Below are 19,116 nucleotides of genomic sequence, written 5' to 3' on the forward strand. Positions count from 1 at the left end.
TGCCTGATCTGGTTACTGGAAGTTTTGTGGTCGCTGAGTGGCCAGCTTACTTGTGACGATTGCAAGACACACAGAATAGTTTCGCTGCTGATGCTTGTGCTATTGTAAGCAAACCGAAATAATGTTTTTCTCGATCGCATTGGCTCATTATGTGAACAGCAACACACACACACACACACACACACACACACACACACAAAAGCAGTCTGTGAGATGAGTTTGTTCCATTACAGAAAACCTCTAAAATAAAGTACGTTGTCCTCACAGAAGTTAACAGCCACTGTCCAACGTGACAGAAAAGGCGGACTACTGGTTCAGTTTATGGAACGAGTCACAACGAACAGTGCAGCGGCGTACACCAAAACGGTCAAAACTCTACGAAGATCAACCGAAAACAAACGACATGGCATGTTCATTTCCGGCGTGGTTTTGTGGCTCGTCCACATACCGTCACAAAAATATAATTAAAGTTTAACACTATAAATAAGAGAGGTTAGAACTGAGTCAGGTATGAACGATAGTATCGGATCAGTTCTGGAACTAACTTCAATTTGTGTACTATTCGGGAAAGACGTAGCATAGCGACATATAATGTGCATCAATGTGTATGTTAGGTCAGTACGAATCTGGTTAAGTTTCACGTGGAAGTTGTATGGCCATCCTCCGTACATCCCTTACGTGATTATTAACGGCCAACAACTTTCCCCTAATATGAAAAATTAGTATGAGTCACAGCGTTTCGCAAATGAGGAAAAACTTCAAGACTCCGTCGAGTCACGGTTAACGTCACTGACGCCAGCGACCAGGGTTCACAGAAGGTCAACCACCACTACAATAAGTACCTTCAATTATTTATAACATGTATAAAGTAACAGTCGGTAGATAGGTGTTTTCGTAAGAAGTAAATGTGAATTCCTTTCCGAACTGCCTTCGCAATAATCGGATGTGGTAGTTTTTGAATGTAATCGCGAACAGAGTAATGGGTGGACGGCAACTGCGTCCGCGGCTTTGGATCGAAGAAGGGAAACGGTCACAAGGGCGGCATCTGGCGCGGTTGCGCCGACGCCGACGCTGGCTGCCAGCGACGGGAGGAGGGAGGGGGGGGGGGGAGGAGACGTCCCGGGCAGGCGCCCCCGCAGCGCGGTCCCAGTCCAAGCCCGGCCGCAGCCACAGCAGCACAGCACTCCGACACAACAGCGCAGTAGCCAGCAGCAAACATGTCGCTCGCAGATCCCGTAGCCTTCGCTAAGGACTTCATCGCCGGTGGCGTGGCTGCCGCCATCTCCAAGACGGCGGTCGCGCCCATCGAGCGCGTCAAGCTGCTGCTGCAGGTGCAGCACATCTCCAAGCAGATCTCGGAGGAGAAGCGCTACAAGGGTGAGTTACAGAAAGCGAACTAAGTACCACTGTCGTTTCGATAAACATCTTTCGGAACAAAGATAACACATCTGATTAACAGACTGTACCCCAGTTCTCAGCCAGTACAGAGTAGTGCACCGATACAAATATCTCAAATACGACAAGAGTGCACATGCGGATTATGTGTACAGTTAAGTAAATACATCATGTATGCCTTTCCCGGTGACTTTGAGAAACTACTAGCGCCAGATCTGGTAAGAATCTACAGGACCCAATATGAACGATCGATTCAGAGACCACACACGACCCGACCAGTTTTTCAACATGTATGCCTTTCCCGGTGACTTTGAGAAACTACTAGCGCCAGATCTGGTAAGAATCTACAGGACCCAATATGAACGATCGATTCAGAGGCCACACACGACCCGACCAGTTTTTCAACCACGTGCGTTTTCTCCTGAAGGAATTAAATCTAAAACCAGGATGAAAATTTACTTTATCATCGATTCAGTTAATTTTATCTTCTGAACATTGCCAGCATCCGTTCTTGGGAATGATCTTGTGACTGTCACCTTTCCAGTGGACCGACGAACAGCAGTATCCTACCGATAACTGTTCACACGTCTTTGCAGATTCTTTGACTTCGATCCCTCTGTGAGCATAACATTAATATCTCCACAAGTATCACTGAGCGCAGTGGTTAGCACACTTGACTCGCATTCGGGAGGACTTCAGTTCAAACCTGCACCTTACCATCCGAATTTCCGTGATTTCCCTAAATCGTTCCAGACAAAGGCCAAGATGATTCTTTTGAAACGGCGCACCCAATTTACTTCCAATCTTTAAAAAAAAGTAATAAAAATGCGAACTTGTGCTCCGTCTCTAATGACCTTTTGCTTCCACTTCCCGTTTCTTCTATACTACATCTTTGAACAATTCCACAGCCTGTTCTCAGTGTGGTCTATGACAATATGAGCCGCTCACTCCTTGCCAACAATAGAACAGCGACGGTAAAAGCAGACTAACTGCAGAAAGATTTTGTGCACTACTCTCAGTTTCAATCGATTGGGAATACAGATGGATTTTTTTCTCAACGTAACGACACAGTTCGTTCCACTGACTTCAGATGTTGAAAAGTCTTCTTCAACATGCTTGACTTACAGTCGGAGGAACCAACTTCCATAGGTACTATGGTAAAAGCTGAGAATACGAAAGCCAAATCCTAGGAACTTGAGAGGAAACGCCCAGTGCGGTAAATTCCGAGTTCTTATTAGTAAGGTCTGAGTCCTCCGTATTGTTTCTATAACTGCTCTCCCAGTACATGTCTTACCTGCTTTATCCGTCTCGTTTATTTCCTGTAAATACTCGGAGCTCTAGGAAAGTGCATTACACGTCAGCAACTGGTTTCTTTTGCTGTCAGTGTAGCCTAGATATGATTCGCCTCTTACGATTTCTGTCCCACAACACAGTGAAAGACAAACTGACTGCCATACTATTATAACGAAAGAGTGAACTGACCGTACAGTCTGAAAGTTATAAAAATGTTACATTACATGCACTGCTATCCTCAAATTATGGATGTTTTCACGTAGTTTCTCATACGTGCGACAAATTAAAAACTGTTATACACTTTATCTTCTCTGATAGTTAATAACAAGCTTGTAGAGTAACGTTCAGATAATACCCAACTTAAGAGATTTCTTCAGTTATTATATTTCATCTTGTGGCTGATCGTTAAACGCAGATCAGCTTTTTTCTCTTAAGCTGAAACATTAGGCTCGTGCTTCATTCTCAACGCGCTTGACTTCAATGAGCTGCATTTGCATCTCTCCTAGAGAGAATCTGTTCTGTGCGTGAGACTTGAGAAAGTATATCTCCACCTAGGACGATCTCTGTTCTTAACGACACATCTTTGTAGCAGGCGATGCAGTTTCCCAAATAATTTCCTTTCACAGCCTTTTAACAATACATTATCAATTGCCAAACAAGTGATTCTACTCAACATCTTTCAGCGCTTCAGGCTTATCTATATGAAGCGTCCTTTCCCATAGGAATTTTTAATTCCATTTGCAGGGCCTATAATAATTTCATTGTGGTTTTCCCTACGAGACATTATGTCAGCTCTTAGTCACTGCCTTTATCACTAAGTTTAGGTAGTGTTCTGTGAACATAGGGCAATTAACATGGTGCTAAGTTTCCCATTTTCTCAGCTAACATCTTTATTTGACAAAATGGAATTATATTTTCCTGGAGACATATGAATCCTAACTTTATCTTCGATAAGGATAGAAGGTGAAGCAATGAATTTAAATTTGTGGCACGGCTAGGAATTGAACCCAGGTCTCCTACTTACTAGGCAGATGTGCTAACCACTACACCTTTTTTAGCATTATACCTGGACTAACCTAATCCACTGCCTTCAAGTTATACGCTCAGCCCATTTTCTCCTGCTTATATCGTCAGTATGGCCTAGGTTCTCCAACGTTGGAATAGCACCTCAGCGCTGAATATAATGGGAAATCCTGCCTGTACCTTAGACATAGGTGATCTATTGGTTTGAAGGAATTACATTTTCCTGGACACATAAGAGTCTCAACTTTACCCTCGATATGGACAGAAACTGAAGCAATCAACTAGTGGGTAGCACATCTGCCTAGCAAGCAGGACATCCAGGTTCAAGGCCTGGCTGTGGCACAAATTTTAATTCATTGCTTCAGCTTCTGTCCTTATCGAATATCTTTTTTGTTTCTAAAGTCGGTTTGGTAGTTTTTAATGGTGTTCCCCAATATAGAAATCTATTTAACAAAACCAACACACACGGATCGAAGCAAATAATTTTTGGGAAAGAAAAAATAATCACGACGTCCACACTTGACTGCCATTTTGGCGGTTGTAATTCCACAAGTTCACCGTCCAATGCTGTTAGTGCAGCCTAGGTCGTGTACATGTTATGTTTCGTGGTGCGGCTTCTCCTGTTGCAGAGCACTGCAGAGCTACCGCGGCGGCTCCCCCGGCCGGTCCCTCGCTTGGACTCGCCTCCCCGATATTGAACGGCCGGCGAGCGGCGGCAGGCCACCTGCTTCGTCACCCCTGACCTTTCCGGCCCTCTTCGTATGAACATCTGCCTTTCCAGCAGAACAAAAATAGTGGCCAGTAAACTAATCGATCAGTTGTAAACCTGTTCGTCCCTATCAGAGAGGATACGGTACTACAGAGAGTTTTCAGCATAGCCAAAACCTTAGAAGTCAACGAAAGTGCGAGCTGAAACTAGGTCACCATCTCGGCTTTCATGAAAATATGAAAAATGGATATGTATAACGCATATAGATCGCATAATGTGAATGTGATTGGTTCTCCTGACCTATAACCTGAGGTGACAGGTCATGGGATAGCGATATGCAAATACACAGATGGCGGTAGTATCGCGTACGCAAGGTATAAAAGGGCAGTACATTGGCTGATCTGTCACTTTTACTCAGGCGATTCATGGGAAAAGGTTAGCGACGTGAGTACAGCCGCACGTAGGGTATTAACAGACTTTGAACACGGAATGGTGCTTGGAGCTAGACCCATGAGACATTCCATTTCGGAAATCGTTAAGGAATTCAATATTCCGAGATCCACAGTGTCATGAGTGTTCCGAGTATACTAAATTTGAGGTATTACCTCTCACCAAGAGCAACGCAGTGGCCGACGGGTTTCGCTTAATGATCGACGGTAGCGGCGTTTGCGTAAAATTGTCAGTGCTAACAGACAAGTAACACTGCGTGAAACAACAGCAGAAATCAATGTGGAGGGCACGACGAACGAACCGGTTGGGACAGTGCGGCGAAATTTGGCGTTAATGGACTATGGCAGAAGACGAGCGTCGCGAGTGCCTTTGCTAACGGCACGACATCGCCTCTTCTGGGCTCGTCTATCGGCTGGACTCTACACGACTCGAAAACTATCGCCTGGTCAGGTGAGTCCCGATTTAAGTTGGTAAGAGCTGACGGTAGGACTCGAGTGTGGCGTAGACCCCACGGAGCCATGGAGCCAAGTTGTCAACGAGGCACTGCACAAGCTGGTGGTGGCTCCGTAATAATGTGGGCTGTGTTTACATGAATGGACTGGGTCCTCTGGTCCAACTGAACCGATCATTGGCCGGAAATGGCTATGTTTGGCTACTTGGAGACCACTGACAGCCATTCGTGGATTTCAGGTTCCCAAGCAACGATATCATGTCACCAGGCCACAATTGTTCGTGATTGGTTTGAAGAATATTTTAAACAATTCGAGCGATTGATTTGGCTAGGCAGATCACCCGAAATGAATCCCATCGAACATTTATGAGACATAATCGAGAGGTTACTTCGTGCGCAACCTCCTGCACCGGCAATACTTCCCTCAATTATGGCAGCTATGGAGGCAGCATGGCTCAATATTTCTGCAGGGGACTTCCAGCGACTTGAGTCCATGCCACGTCGAGTTTATGCATTACGCTGGACAAAAGGAGGTCCTACACTATATTAAGAGGTATCCCATGACTTTTGTCACTCCAATGTACACTTGGTCCAGCTATCCTCCCCCTTTTTAATCCCAACTGAAAAATATGTTTTGTTAAGCTCTGCAAAATACTCGCTAACCGCAACTATCACTTCCTCATTTAACGAAAATTTCTTCTCAGCAAGACAAAGTTTCAAGTTAGGGAGCAGGAAGATGTTACTTGAGGCTACGTCTGCTGAATAGGTAGGATGAGGAACTAATTAAAAGCACAAGTCATGCACTTTCGCTACTGTTATCGCCGATGTGTGAGATGGTGCATTATCCTGGTGAAAGAACACTTTTTTCGTGCTAATTTTTGTCCTTTTTCAACCAATGCAAGTTTCAAACGATCCAACAATGAAGAACAATAGTGTCCAGTTATGGGTCTGCCTTTTTCCAAGCAATCTATGAGCATTATTCCTGGGGAACCCCAGAAAACAGGGTCACCATATAGCTAGCTGACAAAATGGTGCACTTTCACCACGCTTTATCCATTGTTTTGAGTGCCGTTTTGACTCTGGTGGGTAATGATGGATCCAGGTTTCATCAACAGTCACAAATCGCCAGGCATTGTCTTGAAATGTGCTGGATCCGCTTTTGGTCCACTGTGAGCAATCGTGGCACCCACATCCCACACAGTTTTTCATAGCTAATTCTCCATGCAGGATGTTATGCACTCGCTCAGCTGAGATGCCTACAGTCCCAGCACTCTCACGAACTGTTATTCGGCAGTCCTACATTACCATATCATGGATTTTGTCAATGGTCTCCTTTGTTGTGATCTCAGTTGCACAGTCAGAGCGCACTTCGTATTCGGTGCTTGTCCGACCACGCTGAAATTCATTAATTCAAAAGCAAAAGGTCTCCAATCATGACGTAGAGTCCTCATGGATTTCATCTAATACTGTTTTGATTTGTGCGGGAGTCCCGCCCTCAAATGAAAATGTTTAATAACAGCACGAAACTCGGTTTTCTCCATTTTAGATCATAGTCGGCAGACTGACCAATTCAGACAGCTGTCAACAATGAAGTGTACACTGTATATTGTTGAAATTCTTCATTCGCTTCTTGGGATAATCAGGCTTACCAACCACGAAGGCACAACAAAAATGTTCCATATTACATGGAAATTTACCAGACCTATCAGACCACACTCTTAAATGAGAAATGTTTTGTTCGTCCTTAATTCGTTATCCGATTTGAATAAGAACGTTTCGAAGGGGCGATTTCTACTACTGGGTGTTCACTTCGTGACTACTGAGTGTTCACTTTGTGCATGATATTTTCAGTGAATATTTGACAGGGGGGACTCGCAACAACATTAAATGGTTTTACATTTTGAAATATTCGTTAGCGATTTTGTCAATTGGGTTGGAAAATTTAAAAGCTATGCAGCATATCTTTGCTCCCAAAATCATGTAGGATAACAACGCAATGATCTGAAAATCAGTCAGTCCTCCTTGAATATAGATCTCAAGAGAAATGGTTATTTTCCACTGGTTTTGACGCTCTTCTAGTTTCTATACATGATGGAGTTAAGGATCACATACAAGAGCAATGAAGAAATTGTCAGACAATTTATGTCAAGCTCTTTCTTTTCCCTTCACAGTCATTATTATTGTGACCTATGTTTTCCGATCACTTTGATTTTACGGACCGACACCGTTCGAGAGTATTAATGTACGCTAACGTCTCCCTGTCAATTAATTGCGCCTCAGTCTGTTAGCAGCAGGTATAAAATCAATTTAACTAAGTACGGAAGTTAGTACATTATCACGTTTTTCTCTTGCTTAAAAGCGTTACCTTGAAATTAAACTAAACTATCGCTTTTTTTGTTTTTTTTTGTTTTTTGTTTTTTTTTGTGATATTATTCTTATAAATCTCCAACTGAGTATGCCCCTCGTTGATTGGTCGTTCGTGGAGACCGGGAGCAGAGATATCCCTATTTACCTTTACTATAGCACTGCCCATTTTGCTGGGTTCTGACCTTAGAAACATAGGATAAATAACAGTTAGTAGAGTCGTCGGAATCGGTTCAACACTATAGCGAGCACAACTGCGAAGATTCATGAACACGATTTTAGTTTCACACTATGTAAACGCTTCACTGCATGTTACCCGCGGCGACTGGATTTCTGGATGCAGTCTTGACGAAGGTCATCCCTGCTCGTCCCACGCATAACCTACTGGTGAGTGCTTTGTCGCCTTGGCAGGCTAACGAAAGAGTAAACGTTGAGAAGATACTCTCCCTGCGACGGCACACAGTTCCACTGAAAAATGTCAACTGGAAGGCGCAAAATGAGAATCAAACTTGTGACCAGAGGGGCGTTATACTACTGATCTTAACAGGGCCTAGGTTCTAGGAATAATTGTGTGTCGTGTATGAAGGCCATTTAGACCAGTAGTGCATGTCGTGGCAACACTAAGCTTGGGTAGCTCATCATGGGACTTCCGACTGGAGTGATACCGTTAAATAACACAATGGACTATAACATACTGAAGTCTTTGCGATGAATGCAGTTTCTGCTGTGTACAGACAACTGCCGTGGGCGAGTTTAGTAGCCTCTAGGAAAGATTAATATTAACAGTCGTCACGGGGCACGTGTTGAACGATTCAAGAGTGAGGTAATGCCATCATCACGAGACATGAAAAAATCTTAAAGGAATGTACACGAAAAGAGAAGGTAAGTTATACCGTATATCAAATAAAAATTAATTCAGATGAGAACAACAGTACATAAAAGACCGTAAACAGCTGACAGAAGTCACAGACTTTACCTTGTATCAAATGTTGCAGATAACAATGCGGAGCGCCTCTCGTCTCTTTACTATACACAGCTCCATACCGCTACTGAAATTATCTAACCCTATTGTCTCTAATGATATTCAGAGCCTCGCTGTTCTTATTACATTCTCGCAGGTATAACAGCAGTCAAACGGATAACAATATCCAGGGAACGGGAGCCCATTTTGCGCGGAGAGCTTCGATTAAGACAGTCGTTGAAGCGAATCGGTGTGACACTAAAGCTATCTCCCCAAGACAGCACTGCGGTTGGCTCATGCACAAATTCGAATGTGCACTTACACAAGCCAGCAGATTCTCTACAAGAGACATTCTCCAAATCTGCTTCCATCGCAAAAGTGAATTATATACACGTTTATCAGTAAATAAAGAGTCTTTGCTCTCCCAACAGTCCTGCGGCGTCGCTCGAAACATCACCCGAGGCATGGCCTATCATCCACCATAACCTGACGTTTGAGAAGCTGCTTGGTCGCGTGTTCCTCCCACTCAAAGTGAAAATGTTGGTAACATATTTACACACTGCGAAGTTATTTAGTACAGGTGAGAGTGGAACTACATTTTCAATAAAAAGTGTAGCTGTCTAATCATTTTTGGGATTTGAACTTCTTGTCTCGTTTCCACTTCAGTGACCGATAACGAACTGACCTGGATAAGTTTGCAATCGACATTCACACCAACATGCCGGTGGCTGCCAATCACCTAAGTACACAGATGAGCCAAAACATTATGACCACTGCTCACTGCGAGATTGAATGCCTCCTCTGGGTGTTGAAGGCACGTGACACAGTAAGAAAAGAATGTAAGCACAAGAGAGACGAATGGCCACGCGTTTTTGCGAAGATACGGGCCGAAAATGCGGAAATCCACTGCTATAAGCTGTTTTGTCAAAGGGTATATTGTTGTGCCGCTGCGGCTGGAAACGAGAATCTCTGAAACGGCGATGCTGAACACCTGTAGGCGTACTACTGTCATGAGCACCTATGGAAAGTGGTTTAAGGCAGGAGAAAGAACGGGTAGGGCGTATGGTAATACGCGACCACATCTCATCGTAGAACTCGGAGAATCCCCCACTGTGTAAACCAGGATAGGCAGCTGTTTGTGGCAGATCTGACGATAGAGTGCAGTGCTGGTGCCAGCACAACTGTTTCGGAGCACACCATTCACAGGCCGTTGTTGAACATGGAGCTCCACATCACACGACCCCTACATGTTCCTACGTTGACCCAGCGACATCGCCAATTATGACTGCAGGAGCACAGCATCACAGAGTTTTCACAGTGGATTAACAGAAACGTGTCGCCTATCGAATGAATCGCATTTCGTGTTACGTCAGGTCGATGATCGGTTTCTTACACGACGTGATCCAGACGAATGGCTGCACGAAACGCTTTGCGCCACAGATGCAGGCCAGTGAAGACGGAATTATGCTATGGGGTGCATTGATTGGGCTTGCATGGAATCTGTGGCAGTAATCGAAGACATCATCACAGCTGTGAACTACGTGAACATTATTGCGGACCACCTGCATTGCTTCTTGTTTGAAGTCTCCGTCTACGCTGATGACATCTTCCATCAGGATGATTGTTCGTGTTGCAAGGTCAGAATCGTGCTACTAGTTTATGGGGCATTATAGTGAACTCGCACGGATGTCTTGGCCAGCAAATGCGCCTGATCTGTACCCACTGCAACACACATCTGGTGCCAGATGCGTGCCCGTAAACCACCATCCCGTAATTTGCGGGAATCGCTTGACGTGTAAGTAGGCATCTGCTGCCACATACTTCGGGAAACCTGTAAAGGACTTGTGGAATCCATGCCAAGCAGAATCTCTGTTGTACTGTGTTTGAAAAGTGGAACGGCATGCTATTAAACAGTTCGTCATAATGTCTTGGCTTTTCTGTGTATGTCAGTGAAGCTTCATATAAAAGGCCTCTTCTGTCTTACGACTGTGGGCGTTACTCATTTATCACACAGAGCAGATAATGACAGTCTTCTCTGGCGGTTTTCACACATGCATGGAGCGTTTGTTTCGCTGCGGATCAGGCGTCCCCTCATGGCAGACGGCACGACCTGAAGTAAATGACTAACGTATTGTAATAAGATGGCGCCTCTGCATTCACATCCCGATATAAGAGGAGGTGGTGGAGGAGAGTAGTGTTTAACGTCCGGTCGACGACGACGTCATTAGACACGTAGCACAAGCTCAGATTAGGGTAGGATGGGGAAGGAAATAGGACACACCCTTTGTCAAAGGAATCTTCCCTGCATTTACCTGAAGCGATTTACGGAAATCACGGAAACCTAAATCAGGATGGCTGGATGCAGGTTTCAACCGTCGTAGTCCCGAATGTGAGTCCAGATTCTTGTGACAGGAATAAGAGTTCATTAGAATGATGGAACTGATCGTTTTCTTGATGGTCGCGATTTCTCAGGAGAGAGAGAGAGAAGTCTGGAGAGAGGAGAACGATCTGTTTAAGATAGTTGATGCGCTCTACAATATGTATTTATACCACTAATATTTAGTTTTGGCGCCAATGTGAGACAGCAAAACCATAGGTGGCCATACAATTTAGCACACAGCCCTTTCTCGCCATACACTAGAACCAGCTCAGCTTCGAGGTTGCGTTTTGTTAACAATTCTGTAGCTTGTGGCGTATATGCTGCAACACATTAATGAAGACGTACTACTGTATGAGAAAACTACGAAGAGTTTTTTTTTTACTGCTTAAGCACAGATTTTTTCGACACGAAGGCCGAGAGGAATCCACTTCTCTCATGTTTAAATATCATTCCAAACCTACGACTGGTGATATAATGAACAATATCTACCTTATTCTTCAACAATGCAGCTGAGTGGCGCGTGCAGCATGTAAACTGCTTAACACTGCAAGGCAACTCGCTTCCGTAGCTGGGGTCGCTGGCGCATGTCAGTGGGGTAGCGCTGGATTCAGAATCCTGGGGGTGGATAAAATTATTACTACAATTATTTGTCTAGGAAGGGGATAGAGGTGGGCAAGTCTGCTAGTATGTCCTCGATTAAATTTCAGGCGTCTCCGCAATGTCTCAAGAAGCTGGGGCAGGTGAACTTGTGGATCCTGATCAGTCGTCGGATGGGAACGTTAACCGCCCCCCCCCCCCAACCCCCACACCTCACCGCTTGGTTCAATTAGATCGGAGTAGGCTACGTGCTGGCTACGAATTTCACCGTCTCCCATCTCTCACCATCATTATACAATGCAAACATAACATTACATTATACATGTACCCATAAAACTCGCCTACACTCTTAAAATACACAAGCGACACAAATCTCAAATATTCGCAAGGAAATGGGTCAGTGTGCGTGGACCCTTTCCGAACGGCGGCTGAACCCTCCGCGTGGTATATCCCAGCCAACAATGCCCTACAACATTTACATTTTGTATTAGATGGCTCCGTATGGAACTCTTTTCCCCCAATGGCTTCACGGGGCGTAGATAAGCTATGTCCTGCCAGTGTTCATTGTTCCTTCATCCTTCCTCCCCTCCTATGACCAACAACTCGGTTGTTGGTTTTTCGTATTAGGTGCATTGTGCTGCCACCTACTGCCAGATACTCCACATCAGCAACCTCAGTAGTCATTAGACATCGTAAGAGAGCAGAATGGGGCGCTCCGCGGAACTCACGAACTTCGAACGTGGTCAGGTGATTGGGTGTCACATGTGTCATACGTCTGTATGCGAGATTTCCACACTCCTAAACATCCCTAGGTCCACTGTTTCCGATGTGATAGTGAAGTGGAAACGTGAAGGGACACGTACAGCACAAAAGCGTAAAGGCCGACCTCGTCTGTTGACTGACAGGGACCGCCGATAGTTGAAGAGGGTGGTAATATGGTGGCAAACATCTACCCAGACCACCACACAGGAATTCCAAACTGCATCAGGATCCACTGCAAGTACTATGACAATTAGGCGGGAGGTGAGAAAACTTCGATTTCATGGGGGCTCATAAGCCACACATCACGCCGGTAAATACCAACGACGCCACGCTTGATGTAAGGAGCGTAAACATTGGACGACTGAACAGTGGAAAAACGTTGTGTGAAGTGACGAATTACGATACACAATGTGGCGATCCGATGGCAGGGTGTGGGTATGGCGAATTCCCGGTGAACGTCATCCACCAGCGTGTACAGTACCAACAGTAAAATTCGGAGGCGGTGGTGTTATGGTGTGCTGTTGTTTTTCATGGAGGGGGCTTGCACCCCTTGTTGTTTTGCGTGGCACTATCACAGCACAGGCCTACACAGATGTTTTAAGGACCTTCGTGTTTCCCACTGTTGAAGAGCAATTCGGGGATGGCGATTGCATCTTTCAACACGATCGAGCACCTGTTCATAATGAAAGGCCTCTGGTGGAGTGGTTACACGACAATAACATCCCTGTAATGGACTGGCGTGCACAGAGCGCTGACTTGAATCCTATAGTACACCTTTGGGATGTTTTCGAATGACGACTTCGTGCCAGACCTCACCGATCGACATCGATACCTCTCCTCAGTGCAGCACTCCGTGAAGAATGGGTTGCCATTCCCCAAGAAACCTTGTAGCACCTGATTGAATGTATGCCTGCGAGAGTGAAAGCTGTCATCAAGGCTAAGGGTGGGCCAATATCATATTGAATTTCAGCATTACCGATGGAGGGCGCCACGAACTTGTAGGTCATTTTTAGCCACGTGTCCGGATACTTTTGATCACATAATGTACATCGCGCATGAACGCCAATGCTTTAACTCTTTCCCAGAATAATTTCTGGTGGAACGTTCAGTGAGTTCCATTCTGATAGCGAGCCATAAGTGCGCGCTGCCCTGATCCCTAATAGAAAGGCGAACTCTGTATTGGATGCAGAATGTGATCTGTGCAACGAGCTGTTAACCCGCGGATGGAGTTGACTTGGCACAGCTGCCAGCAGCACGGCGGACTGATGCGCAGTTAACTACGTTCCCCACTTGGCGTGCTTCCGCTCTGCAACTGTGGCCTCCGCCCGCTCGTCCTGAATTGCAAGGCACAGTGCTGCCAACATTCGCTTGCTTCTACGTCACCTCTCGCCTCCAAGCAAAACACCTGCATAATTCCCTAGTCAATACATTTCATATCGGGACGCAATGACTTTTTTCAGAGTACCGTTCCGGATCGCGTTTCATCTCTAAAACAGTAAAAATACACACGGTAATGTCCGTCGCGTTCACTTACTTTACATTACTACATGATTATACTGTAGCTACTACATTTTTGTTGAACTGTAGTGTGCTCTGCGGTCATCTCGAGTGTACTGCTCAGCTCCAAGGACAAGAATCAGTTTGGGCTTTTTCAGAAGAATATACTAATGAAATGCGACACACTAGATCATCCCTTCACAAAGTTACGTATATCATTTCTAGCACAGATCAACATTCATAATGTGTCAGTAAGAAACAGTTTAGGCAACAAGCTCAGAAGTAGGTAGTTTTTTTTACCAATGTATATGACTGATACATAACGAAGATATAATATCGTTTCGACCTACATGGCGCGCTGATGAATGATATGTGGCTAGTACTTATTTCAATAAACAGTATCTCTGAATTAACATGGCTTTTTCGGGAGAGCGCTTGAAAATACAAACTAAGAACACAAGTAAATATTTTGTCAGTGTGTGGAAATCAGTATACACGTAACAACAAGTTTTCTGAAAAACGAGTGGTTCCTTCATAAAAAAAAATCTAACTGGCTATTCTACACAAAATCTCGTGACAAAGCTGTTGCTCTCTAGTTTTCCGCCTATCAACTGGCATGCTCAGAACTTAAACGTTCACATTGTTTCTTATTCAGCAACCGGCATTTGAGATCAATGAATGCGTGTGTATATTCTTCTGTAATTAGTCGTTTAATCATCCTGATAGCCAGCAGCCAACAATTTGGTATACAACAGGCTAACGACCACCAAACATACAGCTTGTTAGGCAGCAGATTTGAATTCTTTCAAAGCAATCATGTGTTGCCAGATATGAAAGTATGGCGATTAATGACTGTGAGTCTGCATGAAGTGTTGTCGCGACCTTGTGTAAGATTGGTAACACTATATTCACTAGTGGTTAAATCTGAAGATCTATTGTCGATAGTGTATAATAAATTATAGATGATCAGATCAGTTTCACAAGAAAAACACTAACTTGTGCATCTATAAAACATCGAATAGAGCGTGGTTCAAGTTCGGCGCTGATGTTCTAGCTTTATGTCGTTAGCGGACGAAATAATTAATTTAAAGTGGGGGCTAGTGCCTTTACGAAAAAATAACCGAGATTTATCGTCTGTGTTCGTACTTAAGTTAGGCATGTGTCTCTAGTTTAAAAGGGTGTGTTGTAAAACAAGAATGTCTGGCCTGACAGATTTGTTGGTGTAGTTAAATGCTACGTTGTTGTAGCTGAACTGTTTTCCACCGTATATCAATGTGTAGAAATTAGTATGGTATGATTCTATTCCTGATGAGTCAGTAACGTTCACGATCTAGCCGTCGGATCACTGATGACGCTGGAGAATGTTTCTCTCTTACGTCGTTGCCCAGCTGCAAACGTTCGACAAGTGTAGAATGATGTAAAAACCTTCCATGGTTCAACCGAGTAGGAATTCAGTGACTCCTCAGCTGAACTCTATCAGAGATTCTTGTTCCTGCTGACGGTCTATTTCCGAGCGACTTGTTTTATTTCGGCCACAAGGCGTCCCATAATGACGTCAGTGGCCCTTCGGCCCACATCCCACGCCTATGCGTTTCTCTCTCCACCACACATTCCGATCGTGAAATGCATATAATCACTATACCCAATCCCACTACCTAATACTTTGCGACACATCTAACACGTTTGTCGCGCAGTGTTAACCGCTGTCCCCTATCCCATACCCCCACCACCATCACTCCCATCTCTGTATATCAGCGTTTATTTTCACGGAAAGCTGTAGTGCAACGTGAACACAGTGTCATAAAACAATCCAAATCAAAAATAGCACAGAAAGTATGGAAGAGGCTTCATTCTCCTTTTCGCATAACTTGATTAATAATGCAATTAACAGACATTACAGTGGTATTGCAGTGCATAGCAAAACATTTGCAACATTCTTTCTGCTACTGATGTGTTGCGAGCTGTTCGGCGAGTTACCTTTTTATTTGAACGTTTCGGAGCTGCAGTTTTATGTAGCAGATAACTCCCAAGCTTTGTACGGCTCCTTCGGCAGGCGCCGTGGAGAACAAGCGTTCATTGAGGTCAACTGCTCCCCTGGCCTGCCATCTTAAAGAGCCATGTGATGCGACTACTGTTTCCTTCTCCTAAATGTTTGATGTGTACATGTACGTCACAAAACTCCCAGAATGCACCACAACTCAGCAGACATTCATGCATACGACAAAATATTTATTTCCTGCACACAAGTGACTGGATGCTTTCAAACTAACCAAAGTGAAAACGTGACCACGTTACGCGGGAGTCAAGCAAATTTCATCACTACGGTATATTGATATGTTTCACTTATGGTCCGTCTGACAGCAACTGAATAAAACACAATTTTAGTGCCATACGCGTTTCGCCTTTATTTTCTGCCTTGCAGAAAATAAAGGCGAAACGCGTATGGCACTAAAATTGTGTTTTATTCAGTTGCTGTCAGACGGTCCATAAGTGAAACATATCAATATACCGTAGTATTACGCGCAACTGAGGAGGACAGGACCACAAAACGTTGAAGATGTAAATTTCATCACTTTGGCCACTCTCACATTTTACTGAGGAAAGAAGAAGAAGATAATTAAAATATACAAAGCAATAATAATCGAAAAAAGTTCCTACAGGTCATCAAGGACGACTGATGGTAGAGTTTCGGCAACTGTGAGCAAGATACAAAGGGAAGGCATTACTTGTAATTTCGTTAACGTTACATCCGTAAGTCATGGTAAAGTGCACTACCGACGGTGGTTTGCAACATTATTGCTCCCTCCTTATCTACTCCAGTCTCGAATGGATTGAGGGGAAAATGTACAGGTTTTTCCGTGTTCATACAGCCCTTCCTCTACGATCCTCCAGACTTGTAGTTTCTTTGGACTTCCCTAACAGCGTTTTGTGCACAGAACATAATGTATCTTTATATGGTGTCTATGTAACATGGCTGGGTGTCTTTGTAATACGTTTGTACCGGGGGAAACGGTCGTCTACAAATGAAGCATCAAGCGTCTGAATTCTTTGGATTTCTTCTTTTAATCCGATCTCTTAAGATTCGCAAACTCTTGAACAGTACTTCCTACAGTTGACTGTATGTACCCATACAAATGACAACTGATTCGTGACGTATTTCACAGATATTTAATCTTTGAGACAATCCCACAGAATACCACTAACACTGAACTTACAAGCAACACTGTTTTTGTAACTTTGACTTTCATCTCGCATTCTTATCCAGATAAAATGAAATGTTACGAATTGATGAATAATTTGATAACTATGATCAATTCCTCAGTGTTACAGCAATGGTAAATCGAGGTTACAGTTTTTCTTTGCGCAATAGCCACAGAGCAACAAAGACGTGATTGTCATACATAGAAGAAACGAATCCACCGTCGAAGACACAATCGGGGTCCTCTTAAAATCCGATGCCAGGCGTCTTCCATCCTATGTAGACACAAAGCTGTGTGAAATGAAAGGGCCCAAACAGTCACACACCGCAGATGAAGATCTCTATGTACGCAGGACGCCTAGCGCCAACCACGTCCTGTACGTGTAGTGGACAGTGTCGACTGCAAAAGTAGGCCTTCGGTATGACTCTCATAAGCAGGAGTTTTTAAAGCTCTCTATGTATCAGTATAGTTGTCCAAAAGAACAACTTCTTCCTTCCCCAGGGGACGTAAAGGACAGACAAAAAATGCAACGTATATAGAACCTTAAAGCTGACATAATGGCAGCAGGCATTGCTACATGTGTAAGGAACACCATCCTAAATAAAATGGATGGCGAAATTCAAACAATTACAGGGACGCAGAAGAGCCCACTGTAACATTTATACAAACTAATCGTCATTTGGCAGACTGAATTTAGAGTAAAACCTAAAAATGCGAGACGGTCTAGCAAGGGTGCTTCCGTTTAGTCTTTACCTTAAACATCGATGTTTCGGAGGGCTTCTGACTTACCTCTTCGTTTGATAAGACTGTGTATGTCTAACCCAGCACTTTAGGTGATTCATATCTACATATACTGCCAGTACATGTTTTATTTGGCTACCTTTCTGATAAATACGAGGGCTATTCGGAAAGTAAGGTCCGATCGGTCGCGAAATGGAAACGACTATGAAAATCCGATAAAGCTTTGCACAGATGTGTTGGGTAGTGTCTCTAGTATAACCCCAGTTAGCATCACGTCGCTCTTCTCATTTCTGAGCTCGCAGTGAGTGCGTAAAGATGTCTAGAAAATAGTGTCTGCCGCCAAGTACGAGGGCCTGGTGAGAAATTTCGCCTGAAGCTATGCAGCTAACATTACATAACTGTCGTGCTGTTTATTCTTCAAGACAATTCTCAGCCTCATTCTGCAGGGGCAATGAAGATGCTCCTGCATCGTTTCAATTGGAAATGTTTGGTTACCCACAATACAGCCCGTAATTGTCTCCCTCTGAGTTTCATCTCTGCTCACACGAACCGCTGGCTATGAAGACAAGATTTTGGCACAAGACAACGAGCCGTAGGCCAGCGTAGAGAATTGGCGGAAAGCACTGGCGGCTGCCTTCTATAGCGAGGGTATTGGAAAGGTGGTACAACGCTACGATACACGTCTAAGTCGGATCGGCGACTATGGAGATAAGTAGCTGCAAGGTGTATCTAACTGTTGCAAATAAAACATTTTTGATTTTTACCGTGGTTTCCATTTCGCAACCTATCGGACCTTACTTTCCGAATAGCCCTCGTAAATATTTGACACTCTTTCTTAATTGATTAAAATTGTGTAGGGCTCGGACGCAAGGATGAATTTTGCGCTTAGACGGCAGTGCTTTTAGATTTGAGCCATCTGAGCACGCCTTGCGGCCAAAACTTCAGAAGGGAAATTCTACATACCTTGCCGGAGTGACGCCCCAGGGGAAGGAATCTGGAAGTTACGACTGGCGGCTTATTGTTTTAGCTCGAAGGAAAGAAGATTGGGTTACCGTCCCGTCGACATCGATGTCATTAGAGACGGAGCACAAGCTCGGAATGTGTCAAGGATGGAGAAGGAAATCGGCCGTGCACTTCCAAAGGCACCATCCCGGCATTTGCCTGGAGCGATTTAGGGAAATCACGAAAAACCTAAATCTGGATGGCCGGACGCGGGTTTGAACCGTCGTCCTCCCGATGCGAGTCCAGTGTGCTAACCACTGCGCCACCTCACTCGGTGATTTAGTTCGAAAC

The 19,116-nt window shown here is 44.3% G+C and overlaps 1 protein-coding gene across 1 annotated transcript in view; it reads left to right on the forward strand.

Moving 5' to 3' along the window:
- Positions 1-1,135: 1,135 nt before the first annotated feature.
- Positions 1,136-19,116, forward strand: part of LOC126259281 (ADP,ATP carrier protein 2-like) — a 39,846-nt gene continuing 21,865 nt past the window's right edge. Inside the window, exon 1 of the mRNA XM_049955928.1 lies at positions 1,136-1,377. Coding sequence (XP_049811885.1) covers positions 1,218-1,377 — 160 coding nt within the window. The 5' untranslated portion in view covers positions 1,136-1,217. The remainder of the gene's footprint in view (positions 1,378-19,116) is intronic.

Source organism: Schistocerca nitens, chromosome 5 (genome assembly GCF_023898315.1).
Source record: "Schistocerca nitens isolate TAMUIC-IGC-003100 chromosome 5, iqSchNite1.1, whole genome shotgun sequence".
Lineage (NCBI taxonomy): Eukaryota > Metazoa > Arthropoda > Insecta > Orthoptera > Acrididae > Schistocerca > Schistocerca nitens.